The following is a 20,523-nucleotide window of genomic DNA, read 5'->3' as shown; positions in this document are numbered from 1 at the left end:
ATGTTTGGCTCAAGTGAAACACCCTGTATAGCAACATTTCATGCCACCTCAATTAAAAAAAGTATTTCAATATTCCTCCTTGCTGGGTGGAATCGAACACGTCACACGTGTTCAATCACAACAGCCTTACACTTTGGCGCTGCGCCGTAAATGCGCGCGGACAACGAGGGCAACATCCCCAGCATTTGCATGTACCAGCGTGTCATGCATCTCGGAGGCCGCGCACGGAGTTCTCGCTGGCACTGCTAGGTGACGCAGCATGTCTAAGGGGAAGCACAACAGGAGTTCGGCTGCAGTACACGCCTCATCATGACGAGTTTCGGCGGTGGAAATATGGTGTGTTGCTACACTGATTTAATGCTAACCACATTAACCTCGACATAACCATGGGAGTGGTTTTGTTGGATTTTTTTAATGAGGGGATTACACTTGCTCTGAATGTTATAAAGGGAAATGCTGATGGTCAAGCCATGCGGTAGTAGCACCACCAGGTCATGGGCAGATCCAGGGTAGCATTAAAAAGGGGGTCCTGGGCCCTCCTTTGGATCTGCCAGCACACCTTGTGGTGGAGAACAATACTTCAGTGATACTCTGGCCTACAAGATCAGGAAGTTTGACATGGGGTCACACCACAACAGCCTTGATGCCATGCTGATGATACAAGCATCGTAAAAATCACATCTTCAAGTGCCATTCATATGCGAAAAAAAAAGAAAAAAGAGGGCTACAAGGGCGTAGTGTAGGCAATATTTAATTGATTGCTGTCAATTCTACTCATACAAGACACACTGAAAAATATTTTGCAAAAGGATATTCATCAGGAGACACCCTCTAATACCAGATGCATTCCACAACTTTCATAAGAGAGGCTAAAATGTGATGTTTAACATTTCTAAAGTGCACAAAGGGTTGCGAGGTATGCTGCCGTGGAGGGCTTTGGACTAATTTTGACCGTTTGTTCCTTCCCCAAGAATGGTACATGAGTGTTTTTGCATTCCAACCATTATCAAAATGTGGCGGCCACTGTCTGGAATCTAACCCACAAGATCATGCTCAGCAGCAAAACACCACAGCCACCAAGCCACTGTCACGGGTACTATAAAGAGTGCTAAAGAGCATCTTTTAGGGTTGTGGCTGTTATAGAAATACCTGCAATCTGCATTGCACCTCAGCCTTCACAATTTACAGTCCAAAGTGGACCAACTGTTGCCCCCCCCCCTAATGCACACAAATTTTCTAACAATGTTGAAAAGCCTCTACATAACAGACATGCAAATCATTTGTACAATGAGTACGTACTTATATTGGAAGCCACAAGCAACTGTAACATCAGTACTGCTGTGTGCAAAACAAGTTGAACTACCAGCATCACAACACAGGACAAGTGAACCAAAAGATAAAATACTGACAATCACTTAAGTATCCTTAAGTGAGCTGAATGCAAAAGCATAATGACTTTTCTAATTAATTAATAATGTCCATGACATGTGACATCATACATTGCCACGTTCCCTTCAAAACTGTATCTTAATCCACCTTGCTCCGATTTGTACCAGCCTCCCTCCACCTCGTTCAACCTTAATTCACTCCAAATTAAGTAATCTTGGAGTACCTTGTTATAACTTAAATTCAATCTAGATCACATGATTTACCTATAATTACTACTAATTACCATTTTTATACAATTTACTATCTTGTGTATTACTACTGATGTCCTACAAGCTGCCGATGACATAACATTCATTTTTGGTACCACTCGTGGACAACGATGGCTTTCCTGCCTCATGGGACATATAATGCCTTCGCATTAATGCGTGCCATGAAGCTGATGAATTCAGCCTTTAATGAAACCTAGCCTATGAAAGATGCGGCAGCGTAGGGCTTAGGATCAATTTAGACCATCAGGGGTTCAACACGCACCTATATCTAAATATGAGTGTTCTTGCACTCTGCCCTCGATATGAATACGGTCACGTTGTCGAGCATTGAACCTGTGACCTCAAGCTCAATAGCAGATCATAGCCACGGAGCAAAACACAACACAATACTTGTGGAGTTGAAGTAGTACTTTATCTGCATAACAACACAGATTTCAAGAATCAGCACTTCTGATTTCCTTCATAACATGGGCTACATGCAGCAGGTTTATTTTCTTGATTTTTTTATTTACACAAAGCTTAACCAAATAAAACGAACTGTGCACACATCATAGTGACAATGCATGAAGACATAAAATGATGAAAATAAAGAGATGAATGTAACATTCTGCAGTTCATATGTCTATGCATCCACTTATGGCTTGCTTTGCGACGCCTCTTTCCTTGCAGCATCTTGGAGCAACTGTGTGTCCACTTCATCTGCTGGCAGCTGAACATAACGCACTACGGACCCTCTTATGAAGCAGTTCTTGACAGAGAGCTAGAACAAAATGACCATTTTAGCATAAAAAAATGTTTACTGGTAATGTGAGTACACAAGCTATCACATTTGTTTACAAACAAATAAAGCAGAAATTATGTTCAAAGTACGGTGTTGATTCCCTATGAATTCCCTGTTGAATCCGTATGGCAGGTCAACTATTGCTGATATGTTATGGTACTTATTGAATGTGTTTTAATGTTATTATGACAATCATTCAGTGTCCAACTTTCTTTTGAATTTGCACGAACTTGTAAATGGCAGTTTTAATGAATAGACGTTTAGGTATTGTTTGTCTAAACTATACTCCATTAGGCTTGCTTTAGCATGTGCAAGTGACCTGCTCCTCGTGAATTCGCAAGTGCGCCGGACACACAAGGCGCATTACAGTACTGCTGGTGCATGCGAAAGATACGCTGAGCAACTATACCTGGCTAGCCACACAAAAGAAGCGTCAACACTGAAATGCGGCAACCAACTAGTGCGAGCAAACTGTGCAGTCATATTTCGCGCCCTTTCACGGAGAAAGATCGACATGCAAACGTTACTCACCATGTGGGGGTACTTGTCCTGCTCAGTCACACTGATGTCTGTGAGCTTTATGTTTAGATACTGGTCCACAGAGTGGAGCGTTCCGCACATACTGCCAAGAAGAAAACAAACGAAAATAAACGCAACCCTTTCAGATGCGCATAAATGGTTGGCAGCTTGACTGACTCCTCACCTTAAGTCATTTTTCAGCTCTACGACAACATCTTTCCCGACCAAGGACTTGAAGAACGAGTAGAACAACTGCAAAAATAACACATAAACATAAATAACAGGTTGAATTTGTCCATGCGCAAACTATACACGCAAAAACGTTTCGTCACGGTAAATGAGAAGCAAGCAGGCAAAAACACCCGCTTTCTCGTGCTCTAGCATGCCGCAACTCTTAAGCACACGGCACAATAAAGAAAACACACGGGTAAACTTCTCACCATGTTCACAAAAACGCAAAAGAAAAGTTTCTTGACAGCACAAACGTCTTTTTTCTGGAGCCCAACTAGCCGATCGAACCACGCAGACCGAACTAGAAGCGTTGCAAAGACAGCACGGACAGCACCCAGAGATCGGTGGGTTGGATGGATGGATGGATGGCGGCTACACCCTTTGTAACGGGCGGCGGCCGGCGCCACCTAGCCTTTTGCTTCCCCTCCTATTTTTTTTTTCTTTATATCCCCTTCTCCTTAAACTAGTTTTTACTCCCCTCCTCCCCCCAAAATAAATATCTAAAATAGTATAGAAAACATTAGCTCCCCGATTTATGGTATTATCTCTCCCTTGACTTCCTCCACCAATCCTCTAGCCTCCCCTTCGTTACTGCCACTCATAGAGTTTCCTACAAAAATTGTAGGAAACTCTATGCTGCCACTCTTCTCTCGTCTATTTGCCCTCGTTCCCAGGGAAAACCTAATGCCCCTTCCATATCTGTCACTGTTCCCTCAGCCAGAGTCGGGCGAAGGTCTGTGCATCTCAGCACTATATGCTCTGTGGTCTCAATTTCGGCTCCGCAAGCTGCGCACAAAAGGTCCACGTCTTCAAATTTAGCCCTGTATGTTTTCGTTCTCAAAACCCCCGTCCTAGCTTCGAATAATAGTGAGCTGCCCCGCGAGTTATCAAATAAGAGCTCTCTCTTTATCTCCTGTTTTTGTGTCCTATACATAGATAGCGCTGGCTTTCCGAGCATTCTTTCTTCCCACATTTTTCTTTCCGTCTCCTTCACCTCCTTTCCCACACTAGAACCACGTTGGACCCCCTGCCTCGGCTATAGGTATCTAATCCTCAGCTTCCCAGTTCTAAGTGTCCACTTTGTGTTCAAACTATTAATGTATAGATATTTGTACACTTTTCCCGCCCACCTTTTTCCCCCAGTGCTGGGAGTCTGTTCATATTTTAGCTTACTTATTGCCTCTCTACCTTCGAATGACGTCCATCCCATGTCCCCCTGCACTCCCTCATTAGGGGTGTTCTCGTGCGCTCCTAAGGCCAACCTGCCTACACTTCTCTGTCTTGTTTCCATGCATGCCTGAACTTTCGATTTCATGCACAGTACTAAATTTCCGAATGTGAGGCTAGGTACCATAATCCCTTTCCATACCCCTCTAATCACCTCGTACCTATTATAGTTCCATAGTGCCTTGTGTTTCATTACAGCTGAGTTCCTTTTCACTTTATCAATCATAATTTTTTCATGTTCTTCCAAGTACTTTGTGCCCTCGTTTAGCCATATGCCCAAATACTTGTGTTTTTCAACATGATCAATCTTAGTGCCTTGTATTTCCAATGCTTCCCCCTTTCTTCATTGTATACTATTATACCAGACTTCTCTCTACTGAATTGCAGTCCCAAATTTTCTCCCTCCTCTCTACATATCCCCATTAGTTCCTGTAGCCCTACTCGGGTGTCAGCAAGCAGTACAATATCATCTGCATTCATCAGTCCGGCTAGTACTTGAGCTACCTTCTGCCCTGCTCTGTTCTAGCCGCTTTTCATTTGGCTCATGTAAATCATAAAAAGCAGGGGCGACAATGGACAGCCCTGCCTGAGACCACTTCTTATTTTAGCTGGCTTTGTAGTTTCCCCCTCCCATGTTATCTCTACCTCATCAGCTGTATAAACTTGTTGTAGGAATCGAGCCACCTTTCTATCTAGACCACATTCCTTCAACTGGCTCCATAACTTTTCTCTGTTTACATTTTCATAGGCTCCTCTAATGTCTAAAAAAGCTATCCATAGTGGTTTCTGCCTGACTGCCGCTATCTCTATGCCCCCCCCTGTGTTATATAACAAATAAATTATCATCTAGCCGTCTCTTCCTTTGAAATACATTCTGCAGCTCTCCCAAGATCTCTTCACGTTCTGCCCATTCCTCCATTCTCATTTGCACCATCTGCATTGCTACTCTGTATATGACTGATGTGACAGTTATTGGCCTGTAGGATTTAATGTTGTCCTTGCCCTTACCTTTGTAAACTAATATCATTCTGCTTGATTTCCAGTCCTGTGGAACATCTCTCCCTAAAACTATTTGTTCGATAAGTTGTCGTAATATTAATTTACTTTGCTGGCCTAATATGCTTATCAATTTCATAGGTATGTCATCAGGTCCTGTCGCTGTTCCCACCAGTTCCCACGGGGACCTTGTGTTCTGTGCCATTCCTTACTTGTCATCCCTCTAGCACGACACTGATGCCGATGATGATCGTGCTATGTATATGTCGTATGTTACGCTTATCTGACCCAGCTACACGGGGCCCTTTCGATCGTGATCGATCCTTTGAAATCGAATTTCTCCATTGGCTTTCCATTGAATTTTTTCGATTGACTCGTGATTGAGAAATCAAGCAGGCAGCCAATCGCGTTCGAGAAATTTGGTACCGACTGGGCTCGACGAAAGTGCCCCCCCTCCCCCCCCAGCTTAGCTCGTTGCCAAAGTCAGAAAACAAGAAAAAGAAAAGATGATGTCGTGTGGACCACTTACTCATTTTTTCCTATAAGAAATAAAATATGGCACTGATAGAAAACAATGTTAAGAAGGAAAATGCGCCCCCATTCTCTATTGTCAAGCTTCGCAAGGAGCCAGCTGGTCCTTCATTCTATGAAAAGCCATTCCCGTTAAAAAACCGTTGGCGAGGGGAACGGATGTTGTTATTTTTTTTAAGGATGTGCGAATATTTAAAATTTCAAATACTTCGGGTTTTGGATACCACCAGTTCGAGCGAACGCCTGGCAATCATGTCTGCGTGCCTCACCTTAGGCAGCCTGCGAATTTTCTAAAATTTACTGTTTGGCCAACCTCCCCTTGTTTCATTCCTAGTATTGCAGCGATCGAGCTACTCTGCGTGCATCTGGTGACGTGCTCTTCATTTGTTTTGTCTGTGGCATTGTCGGTGCACCAGAGGAATATGATCACCTTTCAAGCTTCTCCGGTCACCTAACCTCAAGTTGTTAAATGCATTACATATGTATCGAATAGCATATATAAATGGGTCTTTTTCACCCCTAACGGTCTGAACGGTCTGCCGGCAATTTTTGTCACATTAAAGTATGGAAATATTTGGTGCTAAGTTCGATATTCTGAAATCGTTCTTCAAATATTCGCATTCGATTCGAGTCGCAGTTTCGCTCGAAAGACGAAGCATCGATTGCGATAGCAAATAATTATATAAATAGCTATACAAAGTAAGGATAGCAGTTTTATCGGCCGTATATCACTGTAAACAATCGGTTACTAACAAATTAACAAGTATGGTGTAGCGCGCGCACAGGCAAAAATGAACAAAATCCCACTTGATGATTGCGGACACTCGCTGGCAAAACGCTGGCGTGAGGAAGCGCGGCTGCAGGAGCGAGTGAATTGACCTTCGTGCTGTCTCTCGCTTCAGCGTGAACTATAACCTTCGAAAACACAGGGCAGACGAAGCTATCAGCTCCCGGCGCGAATAGACTCTGTCCTCATCGCGGCCGCGCCACACGCAGCCGCCGCCGGAGTAGAACGCCCACGACGGCGGCGGAAGTGCGCCTGCAGTGTCCATATAATTGTTATCGGAATAAGGATACCGCTATTCGAACACCCCTACAATTTTATTGCGATAGCAATTATATGGACACTCCAGGCACATTTTTGCTGTCGCCGTCACCCGTGATGTAACTACAGTTACTGAATCGTTTGCTCCTTCCGTGCGACAATCAGTAGTATACTGATGCGCATTTAGCGACCGAGTGTAAGGGGAGGTGACGATCGCGGCTCAAGATCGCGTGACCCGCCGTGGTTGCTCAGTGGCTATGCTGGTGAGCTGCCGAGCACGGGGTCGCGGGATCGAATCGACGGGCGCGAAATGCGAAAACACCCGTGTGCTTACATTTAGGTCAACGTTGAAAAACCCAAGGTGGTCGAAATTTTCGGAGCCCTCCACTACGGCGTGCCTCGTAATCAGAAAATGGTTTTGGCACATAAAAACCTATAATTTAATTTAATCACTCTCGCACGGTGGAATGTGGGGAGGCAGCGCGGGAGAGAGGGGGGCGGCTCCGCCAACAAGTGCGTACTTGGCACTGCCGCTCGCCGTCGCGCGCGCTGTATCTTGAAAGGGATCCGCAGACGGCTCATGCTGTTCTCGCCACTCCTGCGTTGAAGCGATAGACCGCACGAAGGTCACTTTTAGCTCGCTGCTGCTGCAGCGCTTGCTCACACCAGCGTTTTGTCAGCGAGTGTCCGCGCTCATTGAGCGTGATGTGCTCATGTTTGCTTGTGTGCGCTGACACCCTGCTTGTTAATTCACTTAGCAAGCGGATGTTTTCAAGTTTATATAGCCGTTAAAACTACTATCCTTACTTCGTGTAGCTGTCTACTAATTTGCTATCGCAATCGATGCTTCGCCTTTCGGGCGAAACCGCGACCTTTTTTACAAGTTCAAGATAAACTTTAATCAAATACCCCATTTGGTCTTATTTGGTGATAAAATGTTCATTATTAGCAGATGGAAGGATTCCGTTTCGCGTCCAGGCCATTGTACGTGTGCGACTGGCAATTGCGTAAGTAAGATTTCAGCTCCGAACAAGCGTTGTCAAAATGCATGACGTCACAGGGAGCTGGTGCAAAAAAGGCGGGAATTTCAAGGTATTTCATTTTTGCGTCCTTTCTGACTGACGATTTTTCCGCTCATGGTAAGACTGACCCACATTCAAGGGATTTATAATCGCAGCGAAGCAGTGATGGTAAAATATAGTGTTTTTATTTGCCATCTCAGCGCTGTGCGTTTATTACATTTCATATTACATTTCAAAGTCAGCTTTGCTGCCTTCATCTAGGAGAGATCAGTGAAGTCTGTGGCTTTCAGCGGGGAAACCCTGTCAGCCAGTGCCCGCTTGTAAGCTGTGCTAAATGCGTAGGATATGTGCCTCGGTGCTCGAGAGACTACTTCGCTTTCAAATTTCTGCACAACTTCGGCGATGAAGTCCATGTACTGTGCCAGAGGCCTCATCCGGGCTGTAACTTCGGTCACCTGGAAATCCGTTATTTGCGAACCTGCGCACACACGTATAAAGAAGACAACGAGAGGGTAACGACATTAACACATAATTTTTCGAAGCGCGCGTGGCTATATATGTCCCAGTCTTACGCTAAGTTTGTTTTCGTGCACGAACATAATGCTTACGCTGCGCAGCACAATCCTTTGCTCTCACTATATGTAAGGCGGTGCACGTTCATTATTTTTCATGTTTGGACTCCTTCCAAAGGTGTACCTGTCAAAAAACATTGGTAGCAGGACCTCTCCTCCAACGCGCATGTAAGTATCGCAAGAGAGAAAAAAAACCTCTACAACTTGTGTGGCAACAATTTCTGGAATGAATTGAAAGGAAATAACGCCAAATTCGTTGTGAACTTTCGGGAGTGCTGCTTATTTGACTGGTTAGTGTACCTTTATACAGCCTTATGTAATTTATTTTATCCATTACCTTCCATATAGATAACTGAAACTTTCTCTGTCATCTGGGCCCGATGCAGACTTTCTTGATCGAAATAATGGATTGCTATTCATCACTCACTCACTCACTCACTCACTCACTCACTCACTCACTCACTCACTCACTCACTCACTCACTCACTCACTCACTCACTCACTCGGAGCGGGTTTGACTCAGACGCCGGGAAATAAATGGTTGTGTCGAGACCAGAATCATCCCCTATAGCTCAGAGGTTACATGCATCTCGTACATTCTGTGCAGTTGTCTTGGCGCGTCTCGAGCTTGAAGTAGATGTTGCCGGTGTCAACGAGCAGTTCGGCAACCACAGTGTTGGATCGGTCGTCGGCGATCACCTCGACTTCGTAACGGGCGACCACACCCCGGAGGTTCAAGTTGCACCAAATCTCGACAAACGGGGAGCCATTTTCCTGGTCGCCGCGCAGGCCGCAGTCACCGACTCGTCGTACCTGCACCGCCAAAGATCGTTTTACGCGGTGCAAATTTAGTCGAGACAATTGCACACCTTGCCAGAATGGCAAGGTGTACAGTAGTAATATTCAGAAATGGAAACTTGCTCATTCTTCATGAGGCTCTATAGGGTCTTTAGACATCGGCGCGGTGAATACAAGCAATAGATGTTTGAGATATTGATGGCGCATAAGCTGAGAAAAGGCAGTGATTTCGAAAAAAAAAATTGTGTAAGTGACCACAAGCGTATACACCATTCTTTCATCATAGAAAATAAGGAGTGAAATATAATGACGATAAAGTTGCACAAAAGCTCGAATGGATGCTGGAGTGTGGTGGCACATGCATAGGCGTATCTCCCGAGGGGGGGGGGAGGTCATTATACCCCCACCGTCAGAAGTGGGTCAGTCAAAGACTTGAAAGTGTGCTCACAAAATTCATGTTTTGATTTTTTATTCTGTACAAAAGCCATTTGGATGGGTTAAAATGCTGTCGGTCCTGCAGCATCACTAAAACATTAGCCTGAAGAACATTCGCAGCCGCAGCAGTAAATGGTTTACCAAAACCAACTGGAGTACATTTTATGTTCCTATAAGGATGCGTGGTAGGGCCACTTTATTTATGATATTCATTAAAGACATATATATCAGTTAAAATTAAATTGGACGCTGATGACTGTGTTATTTACTCGGAAATCAAACGTACTTCTGACCGACCGAAGCTGAATCAGGACTTCCAGAAGATTAGTGAATGGTGTCAATTCTGGCAAATGGAAATAAATTTCTAAAATACTTTTTTTGACTAATATACTTGAAACCTTTGAAAACCTTTAAAATTAAGCTGCTGTGAAAATAATCTGCTTGTTGCTTGGACAACTCACTTTGAATGCTTAAGACATTGGATTAATAACACCCTTCATTGGCCAAAACACATTGACCACGTTATAGCTAAACCAATTTGGAAACCGTTCTTTCTTCGAAGAGCTTTAAAATTATCACCCCCTGCTGTTTGGTTGCTATATGTGCACTGTTATCTTACCACTATCAGACCATGCTTGTATAATTTGGGATCCTTTTACTAAAACTACACTGATACAGTGTTGATACATCAAAGGTAATGTCTTTGTCATCCGGATACGCCACGAGACAACGACATAACTTCACAGTTATTCCCTTTCGCAGCCGCGTTATTGCTTCAAGTACTGCTTCTTTTCTGGAGTGGTTAGCGAGTGGTAACTAACTAAAGTGGTAACAGACTAACTAAATATGAACTTCTTCAATCAAGTCCTGACCCTTTTGTTTAGAAACTAATGTGGTGAAATCATGTACGTTTTTGTATAAAGATGACGTTCTTCAATCAAGTCCTGACCCTTTTGCTTAGAAACTAATGTGGTGAAATCTTGCACTTTTTTTTGTATACACTGTGATTTGTGTCCGTATTTCATACATTTTTCAACTTTTACGATTTTAGCGTAAAATTACTGATTTGTAGAGCTTGTTTACGATTGCCGTATTGACGGCAATAATTGCACGACTTTTCATTTGCGTCCCATTTATTTAGGGCTGAACAGATCTCAACAGCTAGAATGCAAATATATAGTAGTCGAACAATTTTTCAGAATCTTACTTTTTGGAGCCGCTGGATTATTTTGAACTACCGGCGGTAGCGCCGCTATTAAAATGGCAGTTAAATTTTAGCTGCCGTTACATGAATATTTCATATATAAGCATCACGAACACTTTCGTTTTCTTTTTGTGATGCAAATCATTTCTTCCAGCGAGTTACCTTATGCATTGCACTCCTACCGCACAATGTCAGGTAAGTTATTTAATAAACTGTGTGTGTATTGACTAAGGAAACAATTTTTACTATTTTTCACAAAATTTTTGTATTTCTTGGCTTCGGCGGTAAATAGCGTGTTTTTTTTAGTTTTAAGGTTAGCAAGTCCTGTATTTGTTACATTTCTGCAAATCTTGCTATCAGTCTTGTTTCATTGCCCGCCTTGCCAAAATCCTCCTAGATGATTGCAGTATAAATAAAATCCCTCTACACCCTGCTGGTAAATTGACTGTTTTTCAGTCACCTGCACGCACATTAGGCGTGAAACGTCTACGATTCACTTCACAGTTTTAGTGCAAATTTTTCTGACTTTATTGTATCATTTCACTGACACGCTTCAACAAACTTTCGCTACGCGGGATTGTAATTGTTAATTATGCGTGATTGATAATCAGGTCTGTCAATGACAAAGATACGCTAACTGAGACATTGTTCAGCCTCTTTTGATGCAATATATATATATATATATATATATATATATATATATATATATATATATATATATATATATAGTCATATCATCAGAAGCCAACAAACACTGACACCAAGAACAACATAGGGGAAATTACTTGTGTTTAATAAATGAAATAAAGAAACGATAAATTAATGGAAATTAAAGTGGATGAAAAAACAACTTGGGAACCGAACCCACAACCTTCGCATTTCGCGTGCGATGCTCTACCAATTGAGCTACCGCGGCGCCGTTTCCACATCCACTTTCTTGGGTATTTATGTGTCCTAGTAAAACCCTGGGAGTGTTAGCCAGCGCCACCACTCACAGACCTTGGCGGCGGACGTGGAACGTCCTTTTTGCCGCAGGCGTCACGAGAACGTGGTCTTTATGGGTGAAGGCAACTGGTCAATAAACCCACACATGCTACCTGAAGGCATCAATGTTGCCGGATTCGAGACCCTCGTTACGTAATAAACGAGAAGAGAGGGGGTTAACCGAGGGTCCCGATTTTTATTAGTCATATCATCAGAAGCCAACAAACACTGACACCAAGGACAACATAGCGGAAATTACTTGCGCTTAATAAATGAAATAAAGAAACGATAAATTAATGGAAATTAAAGTGGATGAAGAAACAACTTGCCGCAGGTGGGAACCGAAACCACAATTAGGGTAGAGCATCGCAAGCGAAATGCGAAGGTTGTGGGTTTGGTTCCCACCTGCAGCAAGTTGTTTTTTCATCCACTTTAGTTTCCATTAATTTATCGTTTCTTTATTTCATTTATTAAGTACAAGTAATTTCCCCTGTGTTGTCCTTGGTGTCAGTGTTTGTTGGCTTCTGATGATATGACTAATAAAAATCGGGACCCCCGGTTAGCCCCCTCTCTTCTCGTTTATTACATAACGAGGGTCTCGAATCCGGCAACATTGATGCCTTCAGGTAGCATGTGTGGGTTTATTGACCAGTTGCTTTCACCCATAAAGATCACGTTCTCGTGACGCCTGCGGCAAAAAGGACGTTCCACGTCCGCCGCCAAGGTCTGTGAGTGGTGGCGCTGGCTAACACTCCCAGGGTTCTACTAGGACACATAAATACCCAAGAAAGTGGATGTGGAAACGGCGCCGCGGTAGCTCAATTGGTAGAGCATCGCACGCGAAATGCGAATGTTGTGGGTTCGGTTCCCACCTGCAGCAAGTTGTTTCTTTCATCCACTTTAATTTCCATTAATTTATCGTTTCTTTATTTCATTTATTAAGCACAAGTAATTTCCCCTATGTTGTCCTTGGTGTCAGTGTTTGTTGGCTTCTGATGATATGACTAATAAAAATCGAGACCCTCGGTTAACCCCCTCTCTTCTCGTTTATTACATAACGATGGTCTCGAATCCGGCTACATTGATGCCTTCAGGTAGCATGTGTGGGTTTTATTGACCAGTTGCCTTCACCCATAAAGATCACGTTCTCGTGTCGCCTGCGGCAAAAAGGACGTTCCACGTCCGCCGCCAAGGTCTGTGAGTGGTGGCGCTGGCTAACACTCCCAGGGTTCTACTAGGACACATAAATAACCAAGAAAGTGGATGTGGAAGCGGTGCCGCGGTAGCTCAATTGGTGGAGCATCGCACGCGAAATGCGAAGGTTGTGGGTTCGGTTCCCACCTGCGGCAAGTTGTTTCTTTCATCCACTTTAATTTCCATTAATTAATCGTTTCATTATTTCTTTTATTAAGCACGAGTAATTTCCCCTATGTTGTCCTTGGTGCCAGTGTTTGTTGGCTTCTGATGATATGACTAATACAAATCGGGACCCTCGGTTAACCCCCTCTCTTCTCGTTTAATATATATATATATATATATATATATATATATATATATATATATATATATATATATATATAAGCCATGTCACGAATGGCGTGAGTGTTATCAGCGTGACATAGCATTCGCGAAAGGAAAGTAACGAGTGCCGAGTTTTTAATTAAGGAAATGCAAACAAAGCAGATGACTATTATTGTTGTGTGACAAGATAAGCCCCAATGGGTGAAAAAAATTTAAAGAGTGTAATCGTCATCTATTTTGCCCGCATTTCCTTTCTTTAACGCTGCAAGCCCTGCACTTCTAAGCGCAAGCAAGGCAGATGTCGATTATTGTTGTAGGACACGATAAGCCCCAAAGGGTGCAAACTTCTTTAAGAGTGTAAACTCTTAACAGTTGTACGCCATTTAGTGAAAAAAATTACACCATAAGGAGGGTGAAAAGCGTATGTGTAGTCTAAGTGAAAACCAGAACTTTGTTTTCAAAGAGAACCTTGGACACTCTAAAAACAGTTGCACCCTTCGGGGTGTATATTTGCCACACACTCTTAAAACGGTTGCACCCTTTGGGGTGTATATTTGTCCCTCAACTATAATCGTCATCTGCCTAGCTTGCGTTTCCTTTCTTGAAAGCTCGGCGCTCGCTACACTCCTGTCGAGAAGCTGTGTCACACTGAAAACGCGCATGCTGTTCGTGACTGGGAAATACCGGGCTCGCAGCGTTAAAGGAAGGAAACGCGGGCAAGACAGATGACGATTATCGTTGCGGGACAAGATACGCCCCAAAGGGTGTAAACTTTTCTAAGAGTGCACAACGATAATCGTCATCTGTCTTGCTTGCATTTCCTTTCTTTAACGCTGCGAGCCCGGTACTTCCCAGTCACGAACGGCATGCGCGTTATCAGCATGAAGAAGCATTCTCGACAGGAAAGTAGCGAGCGCAGTGTTTTCAAGAAAGGAAACGCAAGCAAGACATGACAATTATTGTTGTGGGACAAATATACACCCCAAAGGGTGCAACTGTTCCAAGAGTGAAGTGCCACTTGCGAGAGTTCCTGCATGCGTCGGGCTTTATGAAGCGCGTTTACATTTAGTCATTTCGCCCATTCAGGGTGAACGTGAGTTTTGCGAGAACTCTCGGAGGCGAAGTTATAAAATGGCACTAGCAGTAACACCCACGAAAATAATTTTCCAGGACGCCGTTTTCTTTTTTTTTATGCGCACTTCAGTGTGCAATCCAGCCAAAGAAGGTCAATATTTTATGCAGGAATTAATACCACGTAAGGAACAATTTGCGACGCTATAGATAGCTTATGACATTCCTGGCATGAAATTACTAAAGTGAGCCCAGAATTAATGGTGGCGATTTTTGCAGCGTGGCAAAAGTGCACCCTAAAAGGTGCGTAGGTTTTTCAGACTGCGCTCGGTGCCTCGGTCGAGGTGCGTGCGTACTCACCCTTCGGCGCAGGTTTAGCAGTGTCCCGTTTTGCAGGTGGAACTCGACGTACCCCGAGAATGTCCAGTTGCGCTGGTTGTCTACGTCGAATGAGATGTCCGGAAGCGAAAGCACGTCGACGCCGGCGCTGGACAGTAGCTGGTCCAACACGAAGTCGATGTGCCCGGGGCTTGCGCAAGCGCAAACTGCGCAGTGAAAACGCGTATACGCGAGGAAGTTACGGGCTGCTTCATATGCTTGTAATTAAACGGGACAGGTGTGTACAGCGCAGGCAAGAATAGCCGACGCCAACGTTAACTGATCAACGCTTCTCTTTATATTTTGATATATTTGATATATTTGGATGACGGTCAGTCATGCACAAAGAGTTCAAATAAATCGACGAATATTACATAACACCGAGAAACACAAAATTTTGTAACAAAGCGCGAAACAATACAACACATTTGCATATGCTTGAAATGGCATGAATATGAAAAGCAGCGATCGACAAAAAAATTCGAAAGATGTACTATTCCTGAAAATAAATGGACTAGGACAGGCTTTAATCAGAAAATTTTGATTACACGAAGGATCAATATATTCATAGTTTAATAAGTTTAGAAGGGAAGGTAGCTTGTAGGACAAAGATTGTTCATCATAATTAGTTCTAGGGGTGGGTACAGTCCACATTTCTTTGTGCCTGGTTGGGCGAACACTTGTGTTTGCTTTTAACTTAGCAAGATGGATTATGGTATCGGTACCGTACTTAACAAAAGCTTTATAACACAACATCAGCCTATATAATTATATAAACAGAACACTGGAAGAATTTCGTATTTTGTAGAAGAACCATATAACGTACAGCAGCAATATGTCGTATGGATATTTTCTGCAGCAAATACAGCTTGCGCAAATTTGTCACACCAGTAGTACACCACACTATGCTGCAGTACTGCAACAGAGAGGACACTAATGCATTGTAAATCATAATCTTCACCTTTGTAGAAAGAATACATCGCGTACGTGCAAGGACACCAATGGCAGATGACATCTTTGAATGACATCCGGATCGCCGCTGCAACTTCGTGAATTCCTGCGGTACCGCTAGAGATGCTCTATAGAAGGGCGTAAATCTATGTCTGATTCTCTCTAAAAAAACTTTGCACCATCTGAGGCTTATGTTGACCACAAGCAGTAATCATAACTTATCTTGCGTGCCTTTGCTTTCTTTAATGTTCTTCGAACGTAACGTGCGGTTTAAACCATTCTAAATATGTATGCAGATTACAAACCTAACAAGCCAGAGCAAAAAGACCCTGAAAGTGAAAGGAAGAAAAAAACGATAAGTTTTTCTTGACTGCGGAATTCTCTCGAGTATCTCTTTAGAAGATTGCTTAGAGACCTTTAAACCACAAGCACACCACTTGTGACAGCGCAGGTCAATGTCTTTGATAAGGCCGCAAGGGTCAAGCACTCTCTCCGGTGTCTTGGAAGATTGTAACCCTTGAGGGAGCCTCATGGAGATTCACTTGTGATACATGGCTTTTCCACCGGGAGAGCTTATACCTGAGCGCCCTGTTTAAAACTAAAGTCGTGCGTGCTAACCGTTACGAAATTGACAGCGTGCACGTTAATTCCGTTTGCTATAAATGTGTACGTCACGATAAGGACTGGAAACGCAGACCAGTCGTGAGAACAGCCCATTGTCATTTGTGGGCTTGCCTTGAGACTGTCAACGAGGGTATGCATGAAATCGAAGTAAGTGCATGCGATACTTTCAGGCAAGGCTCTGAAATTTTCGAGTTCATCTCATGCACTCACTCACATGACCACCTGCGTAATCTCATATACGCTGCGGTGTTCAACACATCTTTCTGTAATGAACTTTGCTAACGATTCTCTTGCGTATATCGCCGGTTGAAAGTTTGCGGGAAGTGCACGAAAAGTTTTCGCAAATGCAGGCAAGATTGCTGATAAACCGTGTTTTAGTTCGTACATAATTTGGTACTTCGTATTTGCACTCATTTGTAGTAGAGAATCCTTCGTCGCGTTCTAATATCTATGGTAAGTGCATTGGTCGCATTGAGTAATTAGTCTCTGCGAATGTATTAATGCGCGCTGTACTAAAATGCCGCAAAGGCCTCCTTCAAGTGGCACTCCCTCTCGACACCGGCACTATTTGTCCCATTTCCTCGTCGTTCCCAATCGCAATAAAGTTTACCGCATATAAACCCCGCGCTTCCCAAATGTTATATATATATATATATATATATATATATATATATATATATATATATTGAAATAATGAAATGATAAATTAATGGCAATGAAAGTGAATGCGAAGACGTGGCACCGTTCTCCACCTGCGGCAAGTGTTTTTTTTCATCTACTTTCAATGCCATTAATTTATAATTTCTTTAATTCATTTATTAAGTACAAGTAATTTCCCCTATGTTGTCCTTATTTTCTTTGTTTGTTGGTTTCTTATGATATGATTAATAAAAAATTATGTCCCTCGGTTCACCTCCACACTTCGTATATATATATATATATATACACACACATCTGTGTGTAAGAGAGAGAGAGACGGGGACCTATCTGTCCAATGCAACGTCTCATTTATGAGCCGAATCTCGCACTTACCTGCAAACAAAAGCACGGTTGCAATGCGTACCGACATTTTGATCTGCAAGTAAAGAAAAAAAAAGTTGGTTTCGTTTCAAGCCTTTCGTTTGGAGCTGATTCACTCAATGCATGCGTTTCCTTAAAAAACTACGCTTCCGCTAATTTCGTTATAATGAGTTGATTACAAGAAGCGATAACGAAGGCCAGCTATCTATTTTGAATTACCCTCCAGAGCCCCGGTGCCGGTACGTCAGTGTGACGTCAGGGATTTCAGGGTATATATGTTGTATTTGATCTCTTTTGGGGCCCTCGAGACTTCAGTCTTTGGCTCCGTTAGAGTGCAATGCAGCTCATATTTGCCGGTAAAAAAAGTTATCTAGCTCGGGCAAGCGCCGTCAAAATCCATGACGTCACAGCGAGGCACCCGTCTTTCGCTTTTTTTCCCCCACCGTATTTGTTGTCTAACTATTTTACTAATTTTACTTATACAGCTCAACCTACTTTTCGAGTGCTCCTTTAACTATGAGGCGAGTCCTTCCTGTCGATGCTCTTCAGTACTATTACGTCAGCTCTGTAGTGTTCTTCAATTAACACTCGGATGGGACCTTCCTGAAGAGTCGCAGACATTCACAAAGACAGCGCCGTGGGAGTGTCGCGAAGCAAGCTCAACGTCTAAAATAGGTAAAGAAATGGTGTCATCAAAGCGCAGTGCATGTATACCCGCTGCTTTGCTCCGCGAAAAGCTCGTGATGACGGACAATGAAATCTTTTGAACTGCCCATTTCGTCTTTGAAATGCGCATGGCCCGCTCACAGGCTATGGACCAGAAGTATGCGATAGTAGTAGTTGTCCACAGTTATTTCTGGTCGACATGGCCTGCGCAATATATACTCTTCGACAAAATGACTGATGAATGTTGGACGATCTAACACGCGTCAAGCAATTGTTCTGAATGAATTTAATGCCAAAAGAAGAGCGCGTCGTCAATGGGGCATCACTCGAGAGCTAGATCTTCTGTGAAGATTTTATGCTCGACGAAAAACTTGAGTTTTAGAGCTCAGCATCCGAAGACTCACTTATGCGCGAAAGAATCTTGATTAAAAAGAAAAGGAAGAGAGAGAGGGGGAAAGAAATAAATGAAGAAAGAATCGATTCATGATGGAGAGACGGGCTCCGAATTAATTTCTTCCACAGGGAGATCTTCCACGTTCTCCTAAAGCGTGGCACCCTAGCGTTTTTGCATAGCGCCCCAATCATAATGCGGATGCGGGAATCGAACCTGCGACATTGTGGTCAGCAACAAAATGCCATGTATACGTATACAGCCGCAGATCAAGCCACCTCGGCGGCTAAACGAGCGAAATGAAGAAAACAAATCGTACAGTATTGTTGATCAAATTACCGCAGTGCCACACAAAACAGCGGTAGCTATCTTCCTCGAAGCGATGACGATTACGGCGCAACTGTGGCATACGATGGTGGCACGACGACAGCATGACAAAGCGACGACGGTACGACCGCTTACACGTATCGCGCGTAATTGGGGAGGACAAATTGACTTTTTCTCCTAACTTCTACTAATTACATACATAATGAGAATAAATGTGATTATAACCGCGGTAGCCTCCACAAAATTTGTCAGAACTGCACCTCTAACACCTACATCTATGGGAACAAAAAAAAAAACAATAACAAAACTAAGATCTGTCATGTATATATACTATATATAAAGCGTACGAGGTGAAAATAGTAAGGTTATGCGTTAACCTGTCGGTATACGTCCGATACATACAGTAGGTGGTACGACTTTCTCCGGAGACATCTCGCTGAGATGCTGTACTTACGAGATGTTGAGTTCTGGGCGGCTTGATATCTACTGGCTGGCGGTGTCTGTGATGCGCTCTCCTTGTAGTGGTTTCAAGATCAGCGTCCACTGATAGTCGAGCGATCACAAAGTTTGGCGAAGGCGTCGTGGAGCCTATTGCGTTTCTTTCGCAGACGTCAGGGCTTTTTATCTTTGTCACACACGGTAAGGGTCACTTGAACGGGCCCAGCAACGCCGAGGATACATTTCTCCCGTGCTCTATCTGCCATTGATTGAATCGCATAGGCGTGTTTGGCAGCGGTTCGAACCAAAGAAATTTTTTTCACAGCACACTTATTCGAGTTCTAAATGGTCGCTAATAATTTCAGGATTATGTGATAAGTTTAAAGTTACTGTTATTGCTAATGTTCATGGGATAGTTACTTTGATTATTTGTACAGTTCACAAGAGGCAAGGACCCCTCACCGAGAACTGCAAACAATGCAGCTTGCTAAAAAAAAAAAAAACGCAGAAGACACTTGGAACACTCAGGAGAATGTTATTTCGCAACATTACACAAAATTATACAAATTGCAATATGTCACAAGTGCCAAAATTCAACACGCACGCACGCACGCACGCACGCACGCACGCACGCACGTGTGTGTGTGTGTGTGTGTGTGTGTGTGTGTGTGTGTGTGTGTGTGTGTGTGTGTGTGTGTGTGTGTGTGTGTGTGTGTGTGTGTGTGTGTGTGTGTGTGTGTGTGTGTGTGTGTGTGTGTGTGTGTGTGTGTGTGTGTGTGTGTGTGTGTGTGTGTGTGTGTGTGTGTGTGTGTTGCACACACACATAAAAAACGAAAATCTTTAAACATGACAGCTCTGTTTATATTTTCCTTTTTCCCTCTGACGGGAGGTCCTGCATGCTTACAGTTCTTCAACCATGAGTCCTCCTACATGTATATGTAAGCTTTGTAATATTTAATGTAGTTTTCTGCAATAAATCTGAATGACACACCTTTATTTACCGCAAGCTCGGTTGCTAAATTTCGCTAGTTGAAGTGGCATTCTCGTCGGAATCGCCGCACAAGGCGTTCTGGGTGCCCACTGCCGTCGAGTGCGTTGGATATGAGCATTTGTTATTGACGCCACTCTCTTCC

General features: G+C 43.3%; 2 protein-coding genes across 2 annotated transcripts; both read right to left on the bottom strand.

Annotated features, from left to right (window-relative positions):
- Positions 1-731: 731 nt before the first annotated feature.
- LOC142557703 (U6 snRNA-associated Sm-like protein LSm2) lies at positions 732-3,593 on the bottom strand. Its single transcript, XM_075669739.1, has 4 exons — positions 3,399-3,593; positions 3,143-3,210; positions 2,971-3,061; positions 732-2,418 (listed from the first exon to the last, which is right to left on the bottom strand). Exons 1-4 carry the CDS (start codon positions 3,399-3,401, stop codon positions 2,293-2,295), a joined length of 288 nt encoding a protein of 95 aa, XP_075525854.1. The 5' UTR covers positions 3,402-3,593; the 3' UTR covers positions 732-2,292.
- Positions 3,594-8,173: 4,580 nt separating this feature from the next.
- Positions 8,174-19,411, bottom strand: LOC142557702 (uncharacterized). Its single transcript, XM_075669738.1, has 5 exons — positions 19,355-19,411; positions 17,581-17,623; positions 14,956-15,140; positions 9,179-9,395; positions 8,174-8,488 (listed from the first exon to the last, which is right to left on the bottom strand). The coding sequence occupies exons 1-5, from the start codon at positions 19,382-19,384 to the stop codon at positions 8,268-8,270; spliced, it is 696 nt and encodes a 231-aa protein (XP_075525853.1). The 5' UTR covers positions 19,385-19,411; the 3' UTR covers positions 8,174-8,267.
- Between the last annotated feature and the right edge of the window lie 1,112 nt (positions 19,412-20,523).

The sequence above is a fragment of the Dermacentor variabilis genome, chromosome 9, assembly GCF_050947875.1.
Source record: "Dermacentor variabilis isolate Ectoservices chromosome 9, ASM5094787v1, whole genome shotgun sequence".
NCBI classification, from domain to species: Eukaryota; Metazoa; Arthropoda; class Arachnida; order Ixodida; family Ixodidae; genus Dermacentor; species Dermacentor variabilis.
Note: the sequence above shows the minus strand (reverse complement) of the source record. Positions and strands in the feature narration are given on the sequence as shown.